Below are 19946 nucleotides of genomic sequence, written 5' to 3'. Positions count from 1 at the left end.
CAGCTCTTATCTGTACCAATAAGAACTTTTTTTTCCACTTAATTTTGGAAGAAGCAGTGTAGTTGGAAGAATCTGCTACTGTTGAAAGAATGCATGAGTTTGAATTTCATAATAGGAGACGTTAATCATTGTTAAGTACATGAGTCTGTGATTTCACCACTTTGATCTCTGCCATTCCTTTACAAGTTTCTTTAACATGGAAAGGAAGTTTGCTGAGAATTACAAAATGTAGAGAGAGAAAAAAACATTTGCTTCTATTAAAAAGGTAGTTCAACCACAGGCGCTAAATCTGGGTAAAGGGACGGTCCTGATGGGTTGCCCTGCTTAAGCATGAGCCCCATAGGAGCATGAAACACGCAAGGCCAAGAAGCGCAGGGCTGGTATGCATTAAATATTGGATTACCGGTAATACAAATTATTTTTCCAGTTATTTTTTCTCAAGGCCTTTTGAATTTCTATCACTGAAACTAGAAGAGGCGAGGCAGTGAATTATGCACTGCTATTTAAATAGTGAATTCTATTAGATGTTTTCTTACATAAACCATCTGATCAAATTCAATCAAGGATGGAAGTAGAGAGTTACGGTGTTGTGGTAAATAATTTAATGAAAAGTTTGAGGTGAACTGCACTGGGGTAATAATTATGTGCATTTATTTATTTGTTTTGGAATCATAAAAGTATTGGCTTGTTGATGTTCAGAGGAAATATGCCCTGAGGGAAACCAAAGGGCTTCATTAAGATGATTGGTGCATCAGCAATTAGTCAGCAATAAAAAATACAATTATCCATTTTCAGTGTTTGGCATGAATATTTTCAGTTTCTACTACTAATTCCTTTGATGAACTGGATATTGAAATTGTCAGATGTGATTTTTCCTTTTCTCTGTAGTAATAAAACAGAGCATTGTACTTGATAACTAAGCTGCACAAATCCATATTGGTGGCAAAACAATCCTATTGGGTTAATTTAATGTTTAAATTATTTTCAGTAGACTAACAAATTTAGAAACTTCCAAATTACAGAAAGATCTCTTATCCAGAAATCCCAAGCATTTTGGATAATAAATCCTAACCATAAATCAATTTAAACAAATCAAACAATATTCCCAAGGTTTTTTCATCGCAAGCTTTTGCAATTGTATGAACTTTTGGGGCTCTTTGTGGCCCACATTTACAAACCAACCATATAGCAATATCAAAGCAATGCCAACTTCATATTTATTGTCCCAAGAACACACAGCATTATAAATGTCCATTACACATATGTAACCATGTTACAGAAGTCTGAAAAAAACAGCAATTGAAATAGAGTTCTTCCTTTTGCTGTATGACACTACAAGACAAACATTTCAGAAACTTCATTTTATTTCGTTAATCATGGACATAACTAATGTTACAATTTAACGAATACCTCAGGTTTAATAATGCTGGGGTGCTATTAACGTGGTTGCATAATAGAGCTACAATTCAGTCAGGGGCCTTTCATGCTCAAATACTTACACCGTGGCTGAACCTTCCCCCACTCCCCATGTAAGGTTAATTCACTAATGTTACCAGGGATGGCTTCTAGCTGCTCCTGCATTAGTTCCAAGCATTACCTATAAGTCTTTCAGGAAGAATGTAATTTAGAAAAGTCTTTTTCCTAGGGTTATTATTTTTCCTCTTATTTGCTATTCTCCTACCTGCCGTCTCTTTGACTGGCAGGCCAAGACTGACAGCCTGTGGATTCTGGCAAATTCCAGAAGGGCTGCTGTAAGATGTGACTATCATAATTTAGTGAGCTGGTGGGGGCTGTTTTGGCCTCTGTGCACTTGAAATGCCTGGGCCTATTTGGAATCCCAGTCCAGGCCTGTTGACTGGAATCCACTTGCCCACTAGTGGAGAGTCTTGTTTTATAGGTTGCATGCAGAAAGGCTAACTCAATTGTTTTGTAAATAGGCCTTTAAGGTGGTCATACACATACTGGTATTTGACCAGCCTAGCCAGTTAATCACTAGCTAGGCCTCGCTCCACTATTACAAATTTACTGGCAATTGTAGAAATCCAAAAAATGGGAAAAAAACTTCAGCAGGTTTGCTGCAAAACATTTATTGTGGGTAGTGGTAACCACTACGATTAGGTTAGCACTACCCACAATAAATGTTTTGCAGAAAACCTGCTGAAGCTTTTTTCCTATTTTTGGAATTTTACAATTGTATTTGGTTGCAGCACAGAGCAACAACTAGGAACTAAAGCTTTTTTTCGCAAGTATTTTATACAAAGTTCATCAACAATTTTTTATTTTTTAAATTTACTGGCAATGTATTTGGCAGCAAATCTGTAATGGACCATAAATCCCTTCATTCCCTGACCCTCTACGCTACTGATCACCTTTTATAACCTCTGCTACACCTATAACCCACCCAGTCTGCCCATTTACCAACCTATTTACTTGCCCCATAAGTCTACATTACAGAAGATTTTTTGCTTTATTAAAGAAGTTGTTTCAGTTATTATTTTTTATATATATATTTAACTTTAAAGTTGTTTATTATTTAAAGAATATGTACTCCATTTCTACCCATAAACATTTGTGTAAGTATGGATAGTGACAAATATCCCCTCCTCCTCGTGCTGTGCCCTGTGTATTGTTATTTAGTTACTAGAAACTAACTTCCTGGTTTCTGTCCTTTTGAACTGCTGTGTGAAGACAACAGCTTCTCAATACATCCCAGGATTAAACATGGATCTGACGGGGGTCAGATGGACTGAGAACGAGTATTCTCTCAATGGATATGTGTCCAAATACATCAGCTCATTTCCAAACATCATACAAATCACAGAAGGATTTCTAGGGAAGCAGGAAATAGACAGCATCAGTTCAAGTATGGTAAGAAGATTTAAGTTAATTTTCATTTTGTTACATCTGCCTCTTTCTCTCTTTCTGACTTGCATCCAAAAATGTATTAAGTAGAGTTACCATATCAACTAGAAAGGCTGCACTGACTGCAATTTAATTTAAACTTTAAATGAATTTAATTCAAGCCCTGCAACTTGCAATTATTAGACACACCCTGAGTTTTCAGGTGATCTGAAAACCTTATTATAAAGAACATATTCTGCAGCACTGTACGATAGAAGGGTGTGTGCATCACACATACAGATTATATACAAATACTAACAATAGGGGTAAAGAGGGCTCTACTTGTTAGAGATATTACACAAAATTCATTATTTGAACTAGATTACAGGTATCTGAATATTCTTCTGACCAAACTCATTCCCCTATTCTATCCACCCCTGTGTTTGTTATAAAGGTTACCAATGTGTCATGAAATTTTGAATTTTGGCATTATTGCTATAGCCTACTGTGTTTCTATGTGGTAAAAAGAATTTGCTCTGTCAGTTCTGAGATTTTAAAAAACATAGCTGATACATATCCAAGAGCACCTCACTTGTTGTACTGCTTTTCTGGTAATATAAATCATTGACCTTATAGGGCAAAGACACACGTGGCGATTAGTAGCCGCGACTGTTGGAAAAGTTGTAGCGACTATTCCGCGCAGCAAAAACTTGTGAGTGTTTAGTCACGGCGACTTCTACCTTACAAAGAGAAATGAAAGTTAGATCTGCAAAGATAACATTTTTGCTGGCTCCTTATCTCTTGTTTGTTAAGAAGCTTGTATGCATTCTTAAACATTTACACAATTTGTTTTAGCAGAGACAATCTTACTATTCCCTATGGAAAGCTATTTTCTGGCATTTATAGCCATGACAAAACTCAGGTGACAAAACGTACCATGTGTCATTGCCCAAAGGCTGATGCCACACGGGGCTGATTCTTGGCCTGTGGAAAAACACTGCTGTCCTGAAATGATTATGTTGATTATGATTATGTTGTTTTTATGTTAATGAAGTATGTTTACACTCGTACTTATCTGGATTATTTACATTAGCCTGTGTACAGACAGATGAAGCAGGTATTGGTGAAAAAATGCATACTTTAGTGTTTTTTTGTGTAGATATCCACCCCATGTCTGTACACAGGCCAATGCTGTGCCTGTCAGTGTAGAGACACAGAGTAGTGGAGGGAAGTACTTTACTTCCCGTGGCAAGCACGGGTGATGCTTCGGGCTTGCATTGAGCGCTCTTATGCCTTGGCACAGCTCCGCTCAACCCAGGGCCAGGGAACAGCACCCCAATGCAAGCTTTGCCCTCTTGCTGCTCTGTACCTTGTGTGTCATTCAGAGGCTGCCAGGGGACAGGAGGCAGGACACAAATACCAATCAGTTGAACTGAAGAAGCTGCTCGGATGAGTAGTAAAACATCTTCAATGATTGCTTAACAAGTCCATGTGCTTTAGATTTATTTATACTAGATATACCATGACCTGGATGAATGGAAATCTTCATAGTCAAATGAGCCATAATTGCTTTAATCAAGGGTTAGATGCAGTTTTTGGCAAGTGAGAAACTAGCATTGTTAAGAGAACACAGATGCAGTCATTGGATTTTCCTGCTTTAAACTGGCTTAAAGGAATTGTAACATTACAAAATTTGTTATTTAAAGTAATTAAAATATAATGTACTGTTGCCCTGCACTGGTAAATTGTTGTGTTTGTTACAGGAACAATACTATAGTTTATATAAATTAGCTGCTGTGTAGCCCCGGGGCAGCCATTCAAGCTGGAAAAAAAGAGAAAAGACACAGGTTACATAGCAGATAACAGATAAGCTCTGTAGAATATAATGGGGTTTTATGTTATTTTCTAAATAACCTGTGCCTTTTCTCCTTTGAATGGCTGCCCCCATGGCTACACAGCAGCATTCTTCATATAAACAATAGTAGACTTTCAAAGGCAAACACACCAGTTGCACCAGTGCAGGGCAGCAGTACATTATGTAGGGATCCCAAGATTTGGGCCCCTTAGGATGGGTTCCCCTTTAGACAGGCACCAGAGGGTGGCCTTGTGGGATATGGACACCTAGATGTTTGTGTGTGAAAAGGAAGTTTCCCTGTAGTTCTAAAAGCAACCACTAGGTGGTTGCAATATAAAAAGGGATGACACACACCATGTGTAAGGTCTTTTGTCCTGGGACCCCACCTCTGTAAGAGGTTAGCTACAGGCTCCAGTTAGAGAGTTCAGATAAATTATGTTATAGTCACTCTAGGAGTGAAAGGATAGACAGAGTATCTAGAAAGGGCAGTCTAAAGCCCCTCCGAGCAAATAGTAAGGTTATGACCTCCCGGCATTACTGGCCGGAGTTCAGATACACTAAGTGGCCAGCTAAGCTAAGAGGGTATTCTTGGCGTGAGTACCAGGGAGAGCCCTAAGAGAGTGTCTCTTGGCGAGAGTACCGGGAGAGCCCTAAGAAAGGGTCTCTTGGCGGGAGTACCGGGGAATAGGCCTAAGCAAGAGGGTCTCCTAAGGGAAGGAGAAAGTACCTGAACCTGCATGTCATAATACTGGATACAGTGTGGATACAATAAAGAAATTTATTTGGTTATTCAGCACTTCCAGTCTCCTGGTCAATTCCTCAAAGAGTGGATCCTCTTGTAAGCCTTGTAAGCAACCACCCTAAGGGGGGCAAGGTCCCGGGAGTTGCAGGGAGTCCCTACGTTTGGAGGACTACACAGAGTAACCTAAGAGAAGTTTCCCAGGGAGGGGTGTTAGTTTAACCTGTCCCTACCCTGGGTGGAGGCACCCAGTAAATAGTGTACCTGCTCCCCCATATAAGGGGGGGCACAGGGCTCCTGTAGCGCCACATGCAGGTAATAGCATGTTAGAAGTTAAGCCTTAGCCAAAAGTGGGCTACAATTATATTATAATTATTTTGATAAGCTTTCATTTTTTGGTGTTACTGTTTCCTTAAACTATAGAAAAACCTTCCCATATAACAACATTGCACAACTTAAAGGGGACATATACCATACATTTTTACGATGCACTAAACCATGTAAAATAGAAGTATGTGCTTTTATTTTAATACCTTTGGGTTCAAATATGTCCATAACTGCTTGAAAACTGTGCTCTACCCAGCCCTTTTGCAAACTTCTGGTTTAGACTCTTCAGTATGTGGCCCAGAGCCGCTGGCCCTGGTAAGGCAGCCTTAGCTACTTAAAGTGCAGTGAATATGCATAGAGTGGGTGGGGCTTTGTGATGTCACTGGCAGTCCGTTCCTGCGCTATCCATACCTCCCAACCGTCCCACTTTCAGCGGGACAGTCCCGATATTTATAGCACTGCCCGCTGCCCTGGATTCATTGTTAGATGTCCCGCTTCGCAGCATTGCCATTTAATTGATTGCTGTGCCTGCTCTGCTCTGGGGAATAAAGCCCGCCCCCTTAACTCTTCAATCTCCCCTGCTACCTCAAGCTCACAGGTTTACCTTGATGTTTAATTGTCCTGGGAGGAGCATTTGTGACATGGAAGGGTCAACTATCTGCATTGGCTCACATTCCTCTCCTTGGTCCTGCTCACCAGGTCAGGGGTTGGGAGTGCACTCTGTCTTTTATCAGGCAGAAGAGGCTGCTGCCTTTATTTGTGTGCTGGGCAGTTTCACCTTTCCACCCCTAACATATATCTCTCACTCCTGGGAATCTCTGGCAGAGCACAGCATGCAGGAGAAGACAGAGGTATCGCTGATCTGCTCATAAAATATAGCAGACATTTAAAAGGGGCCCTTATAAGTTTGGGAACCTTAAGCTGGCCTTGTTAATATGACTAGAAATTCTAGTGGTACATTAATATTGTTTTGCTTTCAACTGATTAAGAATGGAAAGAAATATCATAGATTTATGTACCACTGGAATTGGCCCTGTTTATAACTTTGGAAAATGCACAGAACTGTTGGCATGTCTGAAGTTGATTGGTAATTTTACTGGCATGTCTGGGGTTAATAAGCCCTTTATCAATTTAATGTAGTCATACTGGCACGTTTGAACTTGTGTATTCAGCTCTCATATAATGACAGTTTTACGAGGTAAAATGCTTTCAAAACATCTTTCTTTCTGCATCATTTCACATTTTGAGGGAGGATGAATATTATAACTGAATATGAACTTTATATAAAATGTCTCCTTTAAAGGAACAGTAACACTAAAAAATAAAAATGTTTTAAAATAATTAAAATATAATGTACTGTTGCCCTGCACTGGTAAAAGTTGCGTGTTTGCTTCAGAAAGACTACTGTAGTTAATAGAAATAGCTGTTGTGTAGCCATGGGGGCAGCCATTTAAATTGAAAAAAGGAGAAAAGCCACAGGTTACATAAGAAGATAACAGATAACTGTGTAGAATACAATGGGAATCTGCTACTTATCTGTTATCTGCTTAGTAACCTGTGCCTTTTCTCCTTTTTTCAATTTAAATGGCTGCCCCCATGGCTACACAGCAGGGTATTTATATAAACTGCATTAGTGTTTATGAAGCAAACACACAACTTTTACCAGTACATAATATATTATAGTACATAATATATTAATTATTTTTATACACTTTAATTTTTTGGTGTTACTGTTCCTTTAACAGCCAACTAGAAAAACCAGTCTAAGGCTATTGGCAGATGTTCTGTTCTGATATTACACATGTCTTCTAAAACACTCTATTTTTATTGATATCTTGTGACTGCTTTCCCATGCCTCATATCCCATATATCATATCCCACATAGATGCATGTGTCTCAGTAAATAGCAACAGCCATGGAAGGTAAAGCCTGATAACAATCACCATTTTTATTGTAGGATATTTCTTCTTTTTTTATTCAGTAGCAATCAGTAATGTGCACCAGGAAATTAACTTTTGGTAGCGATTATGCCAATATTCATTTGGCTGAACTTTTGCTTTTATTTAACAACATTATTGTTTCACCATGCTCTGTGTTTATTATGATGGTGCAAGAAAGCAAGATAAGAGCCAAACACACAAAGTTTGCGGCAAGTGTCCTAGATGTACAGTGCTGGGAGTACCTTTGATGGTGTCCACAGAGCTATTTGCCTGTGAAAAGGTGCACAATGGGTACCATTAAGATGCACAAAGCCAGAGGGTGCCTGAGTATGCACAATATCAGAGGTGCTAATAAAGGCTCTACAATGTGTGTTTGTAATAGGGTACACAATACCACAGGGTGGTGTTAGCTGTTAGCTGTAATGCAAAATACAAGAACATATCAGTGAAAGGATGCAGAGTATTTGGGTATACCAGTGATAGGAGACAGAAATCAGAAGGTACCTGTGATAAGGTAGCCAGTGGACAGTGCCAGTTGTAGGGTGCACAGTGCCAGAAGTTGCCAGTAACAGGATACACAGTGCCAGTTGTATAAGATGCAAATACTGAAGGGCGCTAGAAACAGTCTCCACAATATCGGTGACAGCTCCCCGAAAATCATTATAGTCTTTAGAAGGCAGTTAAGAGATGTGATAAAGGCCTGGAGTCTCCAGTAATTATTTATTTTTGGGGAATTTCAGTCAGTTGCACCTTTGCAGGACATATCTGCAAAGTATGCAGCGCTGTGGGGCTTAATGACTGGCTTGGGAGCTTGAGCTATTGATTACTCGGCAGCATAATAACAATTTATCTCAAATTCCATACCAGTTAGCAATAGATTATACCAATAATGTTATTTCCAGGATTGTGTGGGCCTTATGTTCACCACAGTTTAAAATGGCTGTGATTGTTTTTTATAGTGTTTTTTCATAATAAAAAGCAATGTATATGTTACAGAGAACAACTGTTTAATAGCCTATTGCCAAAGACAATTACATAAACCAAACATTAGTGAAAAAAGACTTGATTATATTTGGTAATTTATTAATGAAATGTTTTCCTTATTCAGGTGATTAGAGTCCATTCTTTATACAGCCAAAGGAGAGTAATAGCTGAATCAAAAGGGAAGTTGTTCTCAATACCAATAAAACTGAAAACCCTGAAATTCATCCCTTCTGGAGAAGGTTCCTCTCCCATCAATGGTAAACACCACAATGTCATAGAGGTAGAAACAAAAACAGATTGTAACTATGTTTACCTTATGAGTTAATCATTTTCAGTTTTCTCACACTTTATTACTACCATTAACTTTTTCTAAAGCTAATGGCACTTAGGGCATTTTGGCTTCCACTGACCTCTGGTGGAGAAAAGTGACTGTCAAACATTCCCGTTTGCCTTTCACTGATTCTAATAGAACTGAATGTAAAAAACTGTTGGAAACAAATACAGAGTGGTGACAGATGAGCGTTGGGGCCCAAAACCCAATCTTAATTGTTTTGGTACCATCCTTGTCCAGCTAATTAGGTTAGAGCATGGGGTACATTGTACTCTCGTTCTTAGGATGGACCTTCTCTATTTGTAAGAGTATGTTTGGAGGATGTTGTTGAACTACATTTCCCACTGCCAGATGTAAAATAATGATTGAAAAAGAACACCAGAAGTTCTTTTGCAGCAAGCTGCTATTGATAACTTTTATTGTCCACGACAATAGCCCTGCAGGGTTTACAGTGTATTACAGTGTAAAGGAAGTGGTTATAAGACTTATGGGCCAATAAAGTACAATATGCTAATACCAAAATAGATACATGGGTTTCTGCCTAGTAACAATGGAAATAAGGAAGGTAGGGTTTAAAGATATAGGGCTTGTTAACCCTATAGGTCCCTACACTTTTGTCACTGCTCTGTATATGTCAGTCCAGGCATTTTATATGCATTACTATTAAGAACTGGACAGGAGAACAGAGATGTTTTGTTGTTCCATGTTTTCTGCCTGATGCCAGCAGGGACCAATTTGCTGCTGGCCTAAACAGTTATGTGATCAGTCAGAACCCCACTTAGTCAAGAGTAATAAACATGGGTGGTTAGGTCAGGTCACCTCAATCTCTATCCCCGTAGATTCAAACTATAAACTAGAAGAAACCAAGCCACTTTCTTTCAGTGGCACCTTGCCCTGCTTATTGCACCCTAAAATGCAACTCTTTGCGCTCCTAAAATGGATCACAAATAGTTATTACTCAATTTGTATATATTACTGCCTGTGTTCAGCATCAATACATAAAGTGGGGACAGGAGATGGGTTGCAGTTGTGTGTCCCCAGGCTTGTGCACCATTCAGAACACAAACTAAAGAATGCTGGGGGATTAAATATACTAGGGAGCCCTGTACTTAATCCTTTGTCCACTACAGATGACAACCAGCAACAGTAATATTGCAATTACTCTATGTATAAACCATGGAGCCCCCCTTAGCACTTGCACCTCGACATTAGGAAATGATCCCTTTGGACTATCAAAAGTTATATAGAAGGGGTTAATAGTTAAAAAACATTTTAAAAGAAAAATGTGGTGACCTTTAATGTACATTTACTGTATATATCTGCTTCACACTCATATTTGTCTCATGTTACAATAGCTGCCATACAAAGCCAAAAATCAATTTAACAATTTTGCTTTTTAATCTGCAGGCCCCATTTTGCAATTACCTATGACACTACAAGAAATACTGTCCAATTATCACCTCCCTGTTGCCATTCAATCCTACAAAGCACTATCCTTCAAGGAAAAAGGGGATGTGAAATCCCAGGATGAAATACTTCCTGAACTACTACTGAAAGACACCTATGAGGAGAACTTTTTACTTGGTCATCCCATTGACAAAAGTGAGTAATCCCCTGTGCTTCATGCGAATAGACTCAGTTTCATACTATATAACTTCAAGAGACATTTAAAAAAAGCATATTGCATAGTTACATGAAAATGCAACTCCCATAATGTAATGAGAAAGAGAGCAATGTGCAATGGAAAAGCTGGAAGAAGCCCAGTTATGAAAAATGTGGCACTGGGATAAAATGACCATTGATTGGTTTGTGGTCCAATGCTCTCTGCTACATCCTCTATGCCTGGAGGGTAGTTGTGAGGGATATGGAGCCTGGGCAATATCGACATATTGACAATGATTGGAAAAACTGTCCAGCTATGTATAATACGATATCAACACAATTTCAAGAAGAACTGATGAAAAATGGAAATTTAATATAAGCTTCATCATACTGAAATAAAAAACTGTTAATATAATCAATTAAAAATTCTGTAACATTTTGATTGACAGATCTAATATATCTTTTAAGGGGAGGTCCCTTTTCTAGCAGATGTATTAGAGCTAACTTAAAGGGGTAGTTCACATTTGAGTTAACTTTTAGTATGTTATAGAATGAACAGTTCTAAGCAACTTTTCAATTAGTCTTCATTATTTATTTCTTATAGTTTTTGAATTATTTGCCTTTTTCTTCTAACTCTTTGCAGATTTCAAATGGGGGTCACTGACCCCGGCAGCCAAAAACCTATTGCTCTGTGAGGCTACAGTTTTATTGTTATTGTTACTTTTTATAACTTTTTTTTCTATTCAGTCCCTCGCCTATTCATATATATTAGTCTCTCATCAAACCACTCCCTGGTTGCTAAGGTAATTTGGACCCTAGCAACCAGATAGCTGTTATAACTTCAAACTGGATATTTGCAGAACAAAAATAATTAAAATAATTAAAAAACTACAAAAAATAAAAAATGAGGGCCAACTGCAAATTGTTTCAGAATATTACTCTCTACATCATACTAAAATGTAACTCAAAGGTGAACTACCCCTTTAAATAGATGATTCCAACACAAACAAAATCAAACAAAATAATTGACTTTGGCACAAATTATTCACTTAGAGCAGTGATCCCCAGCAGTGCCTTGCGAGCAACATGTTGCTCTCCAACCCCTTGGATGTTGCTCTCGGTGCCCCCAAACCAGGTAGTTATTTTTGAATTCCTGACTTGGGGGCAAGTTTTGGTTGAATAAAAACAAGATTTACTACCAAATAAAGCCTCCTGTAAGCTGATATTGTGCATAGAGGCTGCCTAATAGCCAATCTTAGCCCTTATTTGGCACCTCCATGAACTTTTATGATGCTTGTGTTGCTCTCCAAGTCTTTTTACATTTGACTGTGGCAAAGAAAGTTTGGGGACCCCTGATAGGATTCCTAATGATTTTAAAAGAGTGAGCTCTATTTTCTAAGCAAAGGGTGCACACAGGTGGCATAGGGCAGGCAGAGTATGGCACACACAGGCAGCATAGGGCAGGCAGAGTATGGCACACACAGGCAGCATAGGGCAGGCAGAGTATGGCACACACAGGCAGCATAGGGCAGGCAGAGTATGGCACACACAGGCAGCATAGGGCAGGCAGAGTATGGCACACACAGGCAGCATAGGGCAGGCAGAGTATGGCACACACAGGCAGCATAGGGCAGGCAGAGTATGGCACACACAGGCAGGGTAGGGCAGGCAGAGTATGGCACACACAGGCAGCATAGCGCAGGCAGAATATGGCATACACAGGCAGCATAGGGCAGGCAGAGTATGGCACACACAGGCAGCATAGGGCAGGCAGAAGTTGGACAGCACTGTACTAGACCTAACTGTCAATCATATCTGATTCCTGACACCTGTATGAAAATAGAACGAAGAAAGACAAATGCTGAAAAGGTGACAGTAAAGAGTAACTTGATTATTACAGAAAAGGTACAGAATTTATAACTGGTTATATTTAGATCACTTCATTTAGTATGATTAAGCTTATATTACATTTTTGCAATAGTTACCATTTATGTGCTCTTTTTGTTTTCTCCGGAGAACTAGATTTTCTCAGAACAGGTGTAGACTCATTAATACAGTGAGGAACATAAGTGAACACCCTGCAGAAGACAGAATTAAAAAAAAAAAAATTCAGGAAATCACATTGTATGATTTTTAAAGAATGTATTTGTATTGCACTGCTGCACATAAGTATTTGAACACTAAGCAATCAGCAGGAATTCTGACTCTCAAAGACCTGTTACTCTGCCTTTAAAAAGTCCACCTCTACTCCACTCATTAATCTAAATTAGTAGCACCTATCTGAGCTCTTTAAAGACACCTGTCCACGCCACAGTCAGACTCCAACTACTACCATGGGCAAGACCAAAGAGCTGTCAAAAGACACCAGAGACAAAATTGTGGGCCTCCACAAGGTTGGAAAGGGCTACGGGGCAATTGCCAAGCGGCTTGGTGAAAATAGATCAACTGTTGGAGCAATTGTTAGAAAATCGAAGAGGCTAAAGACGACTGTCAGTCTCCCTAGGCCTGGGGCTCCATGCAAGATCTCACCTCGTGGGATATCACTGATGATAAGAAAGGTGAAGAATCAGCCCAGAACTACAAGGGAGGAGCTGGTCAATGACATGAAAAGAGCTGGGACCACAGTTTCAAAGGTCACTGTCGGTAGAACACTACGGCGTCATCGTTTCAAATCATGCATTGCACAGAAGGTTCCCCTGCTCAAGTCATCACATGTCCAGGCCCATTTGAAGTTTGCCAATGACCATCTGGATGATCCAGTGGAGGCATGGGAGAAAGTCATGTGGTCAGATGAGACCAAAGTAGAACTTTTTGGTCTAAACTTCACTCGCTATGTTTGGAGGAAAAATAAGGATGAGTTGCATCCCAAGAACACCATCTCTACTGTGCAGCATGGGGGTGGTAACACCATGCTTTGGGGGTGCTTTTCTGCGAAGGGGACAGCGCGACTGCACTGTATTAAGGAGAGGATGAATGGGGCCGTGTATTATGAGATTTTGAGCAACAACCTCCTTCCCTCAGTCAGCGCATTGAAGATGGGTTGTGGCTGGGTCTTCCTACATGACAATGACCCAAAGCACACAGTCAGGATAACCAAGGAGTGGCTCCGTAAGAGGCATATCAAGGTTCTGGAGTGGCCTAGCCAGTCTCCAGATCTAAATCCAATAGAAAATCTTTGGAGGGAGCTAAAACTCTGTGTTGCTTAGCGACTGCCCCAAAACCTGACCGATCTAGAGGAGATCTGTGTGGAGGAGTGGGCCAAAATCCCTGTTGCAGTGTGTACAAACCTGGTCAAGAATTACAGGAAACGTTTGACCTCTGTAATTGCAAACAAAAGCTTTTGTACCAAATATTAACACTGATTTTCTCAGGTGTTCAAATACTTATGTGCAGCAGTGCAATACAAATACATTCTTAAAAAATCATACAATGTGATTTCCTGATTTTTTTTTTTAAATGCTGTCTCTCACAGTGGGAATGCACCTACAATGTGAATTTATTATGTACCAAATATTAGAAATATGGTGCATTTTGTATATTTTGTGTCGATACATAAATGACTTTCAGCATAATTACTTTATACATCTATTGGAGCAATTTACTGCCTTGAAGTGTGTTATTATGAGATTGAATGCATTGGTTGCTATGAGCCAGCCCAGACAACTTAAAGTGCATTGTTTGAATTTTGGATTCTTGGTTTTTACAATGCATGCAAATGTGAAAGACTTTCAGCATGCTTGCTTTGTACAATTATTGCCTTGAATTATGAGAGGTCTAACACATTGGTCGCTTTAAAGGGGAAGGAAAGGTTAAGTGACTTGGGGGTGCCAAAATGTTAGACACCCCCAAGTGACTTAAATCGCATACTTTTTACCCCGGGCTGGTGCCCCTGTTCGGAGAGAACAGCACCAGCCCGGGGTAGCTGCGAGCGCTTCCTCCTCCATATATGCTGCGCACGCATGCACAGTAGAGTGAAAAAGCCGAACTTAAACATAGAAGTCGGCTTTTCACTCTACTGTGCATGCGCCGGCCCACGGATTTCACCGGCAGTGCGAAGACGGAAGGAGGAAGGCTCGCTGCAGCTACCCCGGGCTGGTGCTGTTTTCTCCTAACAGGGGCACCAGCCCGGGGTACAAGGTAAGCGATCTTAGTCACTTGGGGGTGCCTAACATTTTGGCACCCCCAAGTGACTTAGCCTTTCCTTCTCCTTTAAGCTAGTACAGACAACTTAAAGTGCATAATTGTAGGCATAGTTTAATAATTATGGTGTATGATTGTAACTAGTAATGAGTGAATCTGTTCAGTTTCGCTTTGCCAACAAGTTCACGAAACTGCAGAAAAATTTGCGAAATGGCAGAAAATTCAGGAAACGCAGTTACCGTGCAACTTTTTCCTCCCTCTGCAAATTTCTTTTGTGGCAAATTTTTGCGGGCGTTTTGCAAATAAATCTGTCAATGGCGACAATTCTGCTAAACACAGAATCTCTGCCTGCCGAAAAATGTTGCTCATCACTAATTATAACTAATTTTGTGATACTTTGCAATTTATTTAGCCTTTAAAGCATTAGTGTATATATATATAATACTTATAAGGCTTGTTTTTTAAAAGAGAACTACATCCATCCCCTTCTCACATAGCCTATAACTTTAAAAAGTGACCCTATAGAAAAACCCAAGCTAAAAAAGCAGAGCAGAGCCGGACAGCAGCGTTCCTGGGCACCTTCTTCCATTGATTCGGATATGCTTCGGGTCTCACTGCTGATATGGACCCTGCATGTGCAGTTGGGACTGGCAGGGAGCCAGGTGAGGGGGGGGGGTCGATACAGGGTAGTTAAGGCGGCCTTTGTACCTGGGGGGGTTTAGTTCTCCTTTAAGCCTTTTCACATGAAAAAATCATAGTCATATATCGACACAAAATCCGTGGGCCGGCGCATGCACAGTAGAGTGAAAAGCCGACTTCTATGTTTAAGTTCGGCTTTTTCACTCTACTGCCATGCGCGCGCAGCGTATATGGAGGAGGAAGCGCTCGCAGCTACCCCGGGCTGGTGCTGTTCCTTTTCACATGAAAAAATCATATTCACACCTACAAAGACATAAAGGCAGGTCTACTTTTTAGTGACCGCATGTTGTGGACCTGTTATACAGAGCTCTAAGGAACATAGCAACAAACCTGCGAGACATAAGTTGTATTTTTATACGTTTCCATAAACAAACAAAAACACCCACAGATATGAATCTCAGTTAAATGTCTTTATATTTTTGTTTTCAATAACAAAAGGTAAAATATTTACCAAAGAGCCCATTATGGTTCCAATGTATATGAAAGAACTGAAACTGGTGGTAGCTTTGGGATTTACCAGTGATGACAAAGACAAATGGAACAAGACTTGTGAATGGCTTACCAAACAAGTGGAAAATGAAGGGGACATGTCACAGGTTGCTTTTGAAGGTAAGTGTTTGACCTTACTATGAGGGAAATGTATGTATAGTAAGTAACATGTACTAAATGTGAGATTGCTGACAGAGCCCAACAAATAGCAAGTGGGGGAAAATCAGAAATCTGTACTTGGCTTGGCTTAAATCCCATGGGGGCACTGAGAGATGTACAAATAGTTCATCATACTCAATTAACCCTGGGACTGCCAACTCAGCAGGCTAGAGAGAGAGAGAGAGAGGTCTGAGCTGAAGGTCCCAAACAGCTAAAAATAGAGCTTTAAAGCAAATTGCTAAAGTGTATAAAAGCAGAGAGAGGTACGTTCCATTTGTGTAATTCTGTAAAAATATATTTATTAAAGAAAAAATTACACTATGGGGCTGATTTATCAATGATCAAATTTCACTTTTTACTACTGTTCGAGGTTTTTTGCACTAAAACTCAAGTTATAACTTAAAATATTTAGACTCAAAAACCCCATGTTCTATTTATCCATAGGGAACAAGCAAATATTTTTTTGCTTGTTTAAATATTTGCTTGTTCACTATGGATAAATAGAACATGGGGTTGGTTAGCATGGTTGCCTTAAGAAAGGTCCCGATGGGGACCGAAACGTAACGTTGGCTGTTCATGCGTTTTTAATACACGATTGATCTTTTTGGAATATAACTCGGTGTTGCTGGCCTTTTTTTGGATATTTACCGTATATACTCGAGTATAAGCCGAGTTTTTCAGCATTAAAAATGTGCTGAAAAAGTAAACCTCGGCTTATACTCGCGCTTATACTCGCATATATACGGTACATAGATGCTGGTGAAATGCGATTGCTGCGTGCGCACCTACACCCCTTCCTCCGTGGGCCACCTGCACGCGCGGCATCATACGTGCAGATTCAGACGTGCGGAAATGCTCAGACGTGCCTGGATACAACTGTTTCATGCATAGGAAAGTGACGAGCAGCGCCAGCATCGGCTACTCACCAGGAACGAGCACAGTCGGGCACCGATGCGACACGCATCGGCTGCGGTATCAGACCGCCTATGGATATGTGACAGCAAGTGTGAAATGGCTGTATTATATATATAAAAGTCCCCTTTCCTAACTGGCTCCGTCACATTATGAACATGGGCATAAAGACATTAAAATTCTGAAGTGTGTCAGCACTGCTCAAAATTTGCTCCCTTGATCCCATGTCCTTTTTCTACTTAAAGGGATATTATCATGATTTTGTTTATTCTGTAATACTATTACACTGTGCGCTTTGCAAATAATTCCTCCTACCATTTCAAACTCCAGCTAATTTCAAACTAATTTATGTTTGATTTTTTTGTCATCAATCTCAATTTATTGTGCATGGTCATTTGCTTGCAGTATGTTCTTCAGACACTACTGACTGGTATTCAATTCTTATCTTATTTTTCTCCTTGTCTTCTTTTAAGTGCTATTTCCTTCTGTCACTGTGTGTGGATGTATATTCAGAGGTGCAGAAGATTTCTGAGCTAATTTTGAACTGAGTTGTTGAAACATACCATTGCCTTAAGGTCAGGGCCGCTCTTGCCATAAGGCAAAGTAAGAACCTTGCCTCAGGTGGCAGTGAGCGGGCAGTAATCAGGGATGGCAAAAAAAAGCCCATTGGGACTCAATACTAGCCTACAGTGAAGTCAGAATTTATGAGGCACTAACACAGGAGTGAAGGTTTGCCAAACAAAGGGAGCTGAGTCTGAGGTTTCAGAAGGAGCCAGCGCTACACATTAGAACTGCTTTCAGCTAACCTATTGTTTCTCCTACTCCCATGTAATTGGAGGAGTCCCAAGCTGGACTTGGATTTCTCACTATTGAGTGCTATTCTGATATATAGTGGGAGCTGCTATCTTGATGCTTCACATTGTTCTGCTAATTGGCTGCTGGGAGGGGGGTGATATCACTTCAACTTGCAGTAGTGTCTGCATTTCCCTCGGCTTATACTCGAGTCAGTAAGTTTTTCCAGTTTTTTTAGGTAAAATTAGGTACCTCCGCTTATATTCGGATCGGCTTATACTCGAGTATATACGGTAAATCATTTACCTTGCACCCGAGGTAAGAGCTGAAGCAGAATGCCACCCTGGGTTCGCTATATATATATATATATATATTATATACTTTCTGCTGCCCTTGGTTTCTTTTCATTGTGAATGTCCCCTATGTCTAACCCATGTACTAAATATTAGGTAATTGTAGATATTTTTGGGCTGAATAATTGTATTCAGGGCTGGTAGTAAATATAAGTCATTAATTTAGTGCCTGTGACATTGCTCATTAAGCAAGCCAACCATGAATTGTCTTCTTTTCTTTCTAGAAATATATTTACTAGACAAAAAGAATCTGTCATCTCAGGAACCACGATACAGCACCATTGAGCCAATATATATTGACATCGGTGAACTTGGAATCGAACAGCAGATAACTCAAAAACCCTCTACCTCCTATGAGATACAAATTCCCAAAGTATTAAAAGAGACCAATGTATATAGCGGGGATGAAGTGCCTCAATTGGTTCCAAATGTCACCACACCAATAGCAAACATCAGTGATATCCCAAAGGATCTTCGAGGCTTGACTGTGAAGCAAGTGTGCGATTGTCTTAACCTGCTCAACATGAACCAGTATGTAGAGGCATTTAAGGCAGCACAGGTGGATGGCCAGTTCTTGTATGAGCTGGACCATGATATGATGACGAGTTGCATGGGAATGAATGGACTTCATGTTGTTAAATTTATGAGGTTCAGGGATGGCTGGAGGCCTAATATGCAAGATCAGTAGTGGTTAAAAAAGCATGGATTGTTAGGGGATAATTTATGTAGTAAGGTGGCACAATGCTAATTTTTGAACAAAAATATTTTTCAAAACATTTCTCTGCAAGTCTTTGTAGTACGGTAGAGGCAATAGCGGCCAGTAGAGGCAACCAATAGTGTGAGCTACACATTAGCAGTGAGACACCGCCACCCAAAGTATCTAATAACAACTATTGAATTTCCAGTGGGCCAAGCAGCAGGGGCCCTTCAGGCAGTGTACTGACTGCATAATCAGTGGCTTGTGTAAAGTACAGGTTCACTTGGGCAAGTGTTCATTTCACAAAAGCTTATATATCTTAAATATTTCCACAGGGGCATAAATTATTAGCCATGGAATTATGGAGTTAGCTCACCCTTGTAATAGAGCCCTCTTGCCTAATGTCTTTAAAGATTCTCATTCATCTAGGTCAAGTTATACAGTATCTAGTACAATTAAGTCTAAAGCAACTAGACTTTCTGAGTTTTGTTCTCTGCATTTTTACAATCATTAAAATAAGCATAAACATGATCAAAATGGAATCAGATCAGGCTAAGAATCTAAGCGGAGGTCACTAATATACTAGAAGTGTGGTCTCGTACTATTTGGCAATCCACACTCACAGCACATCCTGGCCTTTCCGCTCTGTTCCGCCTGGTGCACAGTATTTGGAGAGACTTTGTCACTCTCCACCACATTCCAAAATGCACAAAAATACTGGCACAACAGAACTTATTTAAGCGGGATAAACCCTGCTGATTTTTAATAGTAGCAAACCTTCGGGGACACGGTTTGCTACTATTAAAAATCAGCAGGGTTTATCTCTCTTAAATAAGTCCTGTTGTGCCAGTATTTTTGTGCAATTTGGCTCGTACTATTTGGCCCCAGGGCTAAACAACTGGATCTGTGCAATTTACATATTGGCATTATGCCCACAGAAGATTAAGGGGCACATTTATAAGTCCAAATTTCGGATGTTTCTAAGTACGATTGGCAAAAATTCGAATTAATAATGATAATTTCTGATGTGCGTTAATTGCAAGAAAATTTGTATCGTGGTCATATGAAAATATTGTGGTACCATCC

The 19946-nt window shown here is 39.9% G+C and overlaps 1 protein-coding gene across 1 annotated transcript; it reads left to right on the top strand.

Moving 5' to 3' along the window:
• Positions 1–2651: 2651 nt before the first annotated feature.
• On the top strand, positions 2652–19405 carry LOC100496311. Its single transcript, XM_002934566.5, has 5 exons — positions 2652–2868; positions 8811–8943; positions 10425–10619; positions 15897–16067; positions 18388–19405. The coding sequence occupies exons 1-5, from the start codon at positions 2722–2724 to the stop codon at positions 18849–18851; spliced, it is 1110 nt and encodes a 369-aa protein (XP_002934612.1). The 5' UTR covers positions 2652–2721; the 3' UTR covers positions 18852–19405.
• Positions 19406–19946: the final 541 nt, after the last annotated feature.

The sequence above is a fragment of the Xenopus tropicalis genome, chromosome 3 (assembly GCF_000004195.4).
Source record: "Xenopus tropicalis strain Nigerian chromosome 3, UCB_Xtro_10.0, whole genome shotgun sequence".
In the NCBI taxonomy this organism is placed as follows: Eukaryota; Metazoa; Chordata; class Amphibia; order Anura; family Pipidae; genus Xenopus; species Xenopus tropicalis.
The sequence above is the reverse complement of the archived record's forward strand: the minus strand, read 5'-3'. Positions and strand labels throughout refer to the sequence as shown.

What these genes read in the sequence shown, in the direction of transcription:
- LOC100496311 (XM_002934566.5), top strand. Translation starts at nt 2,722, where the DNA reads ATGGATCTGACGGGGGTCAGATGGACTGAGAACGAGTATTCTCTCAAT. An exon ending in ACAGCATCAGTTCAAGTATG is followed by an intron (nt 2,869 to 8,810) that starts GTAAGAAGATTT and finishes TTCCTTATTCAG; the next exon opens with GTGATTAGAGTCCATTCTTT. An exon ending in GTCACAGGTTGCTTTTGAAG is followed by an intron (nt 16,068 to 18,387) that starts GTAAGTGTTTGA and finishes TTTTCTTTCTAG; the next exon opens with AAATATATTTACTAGACAAA.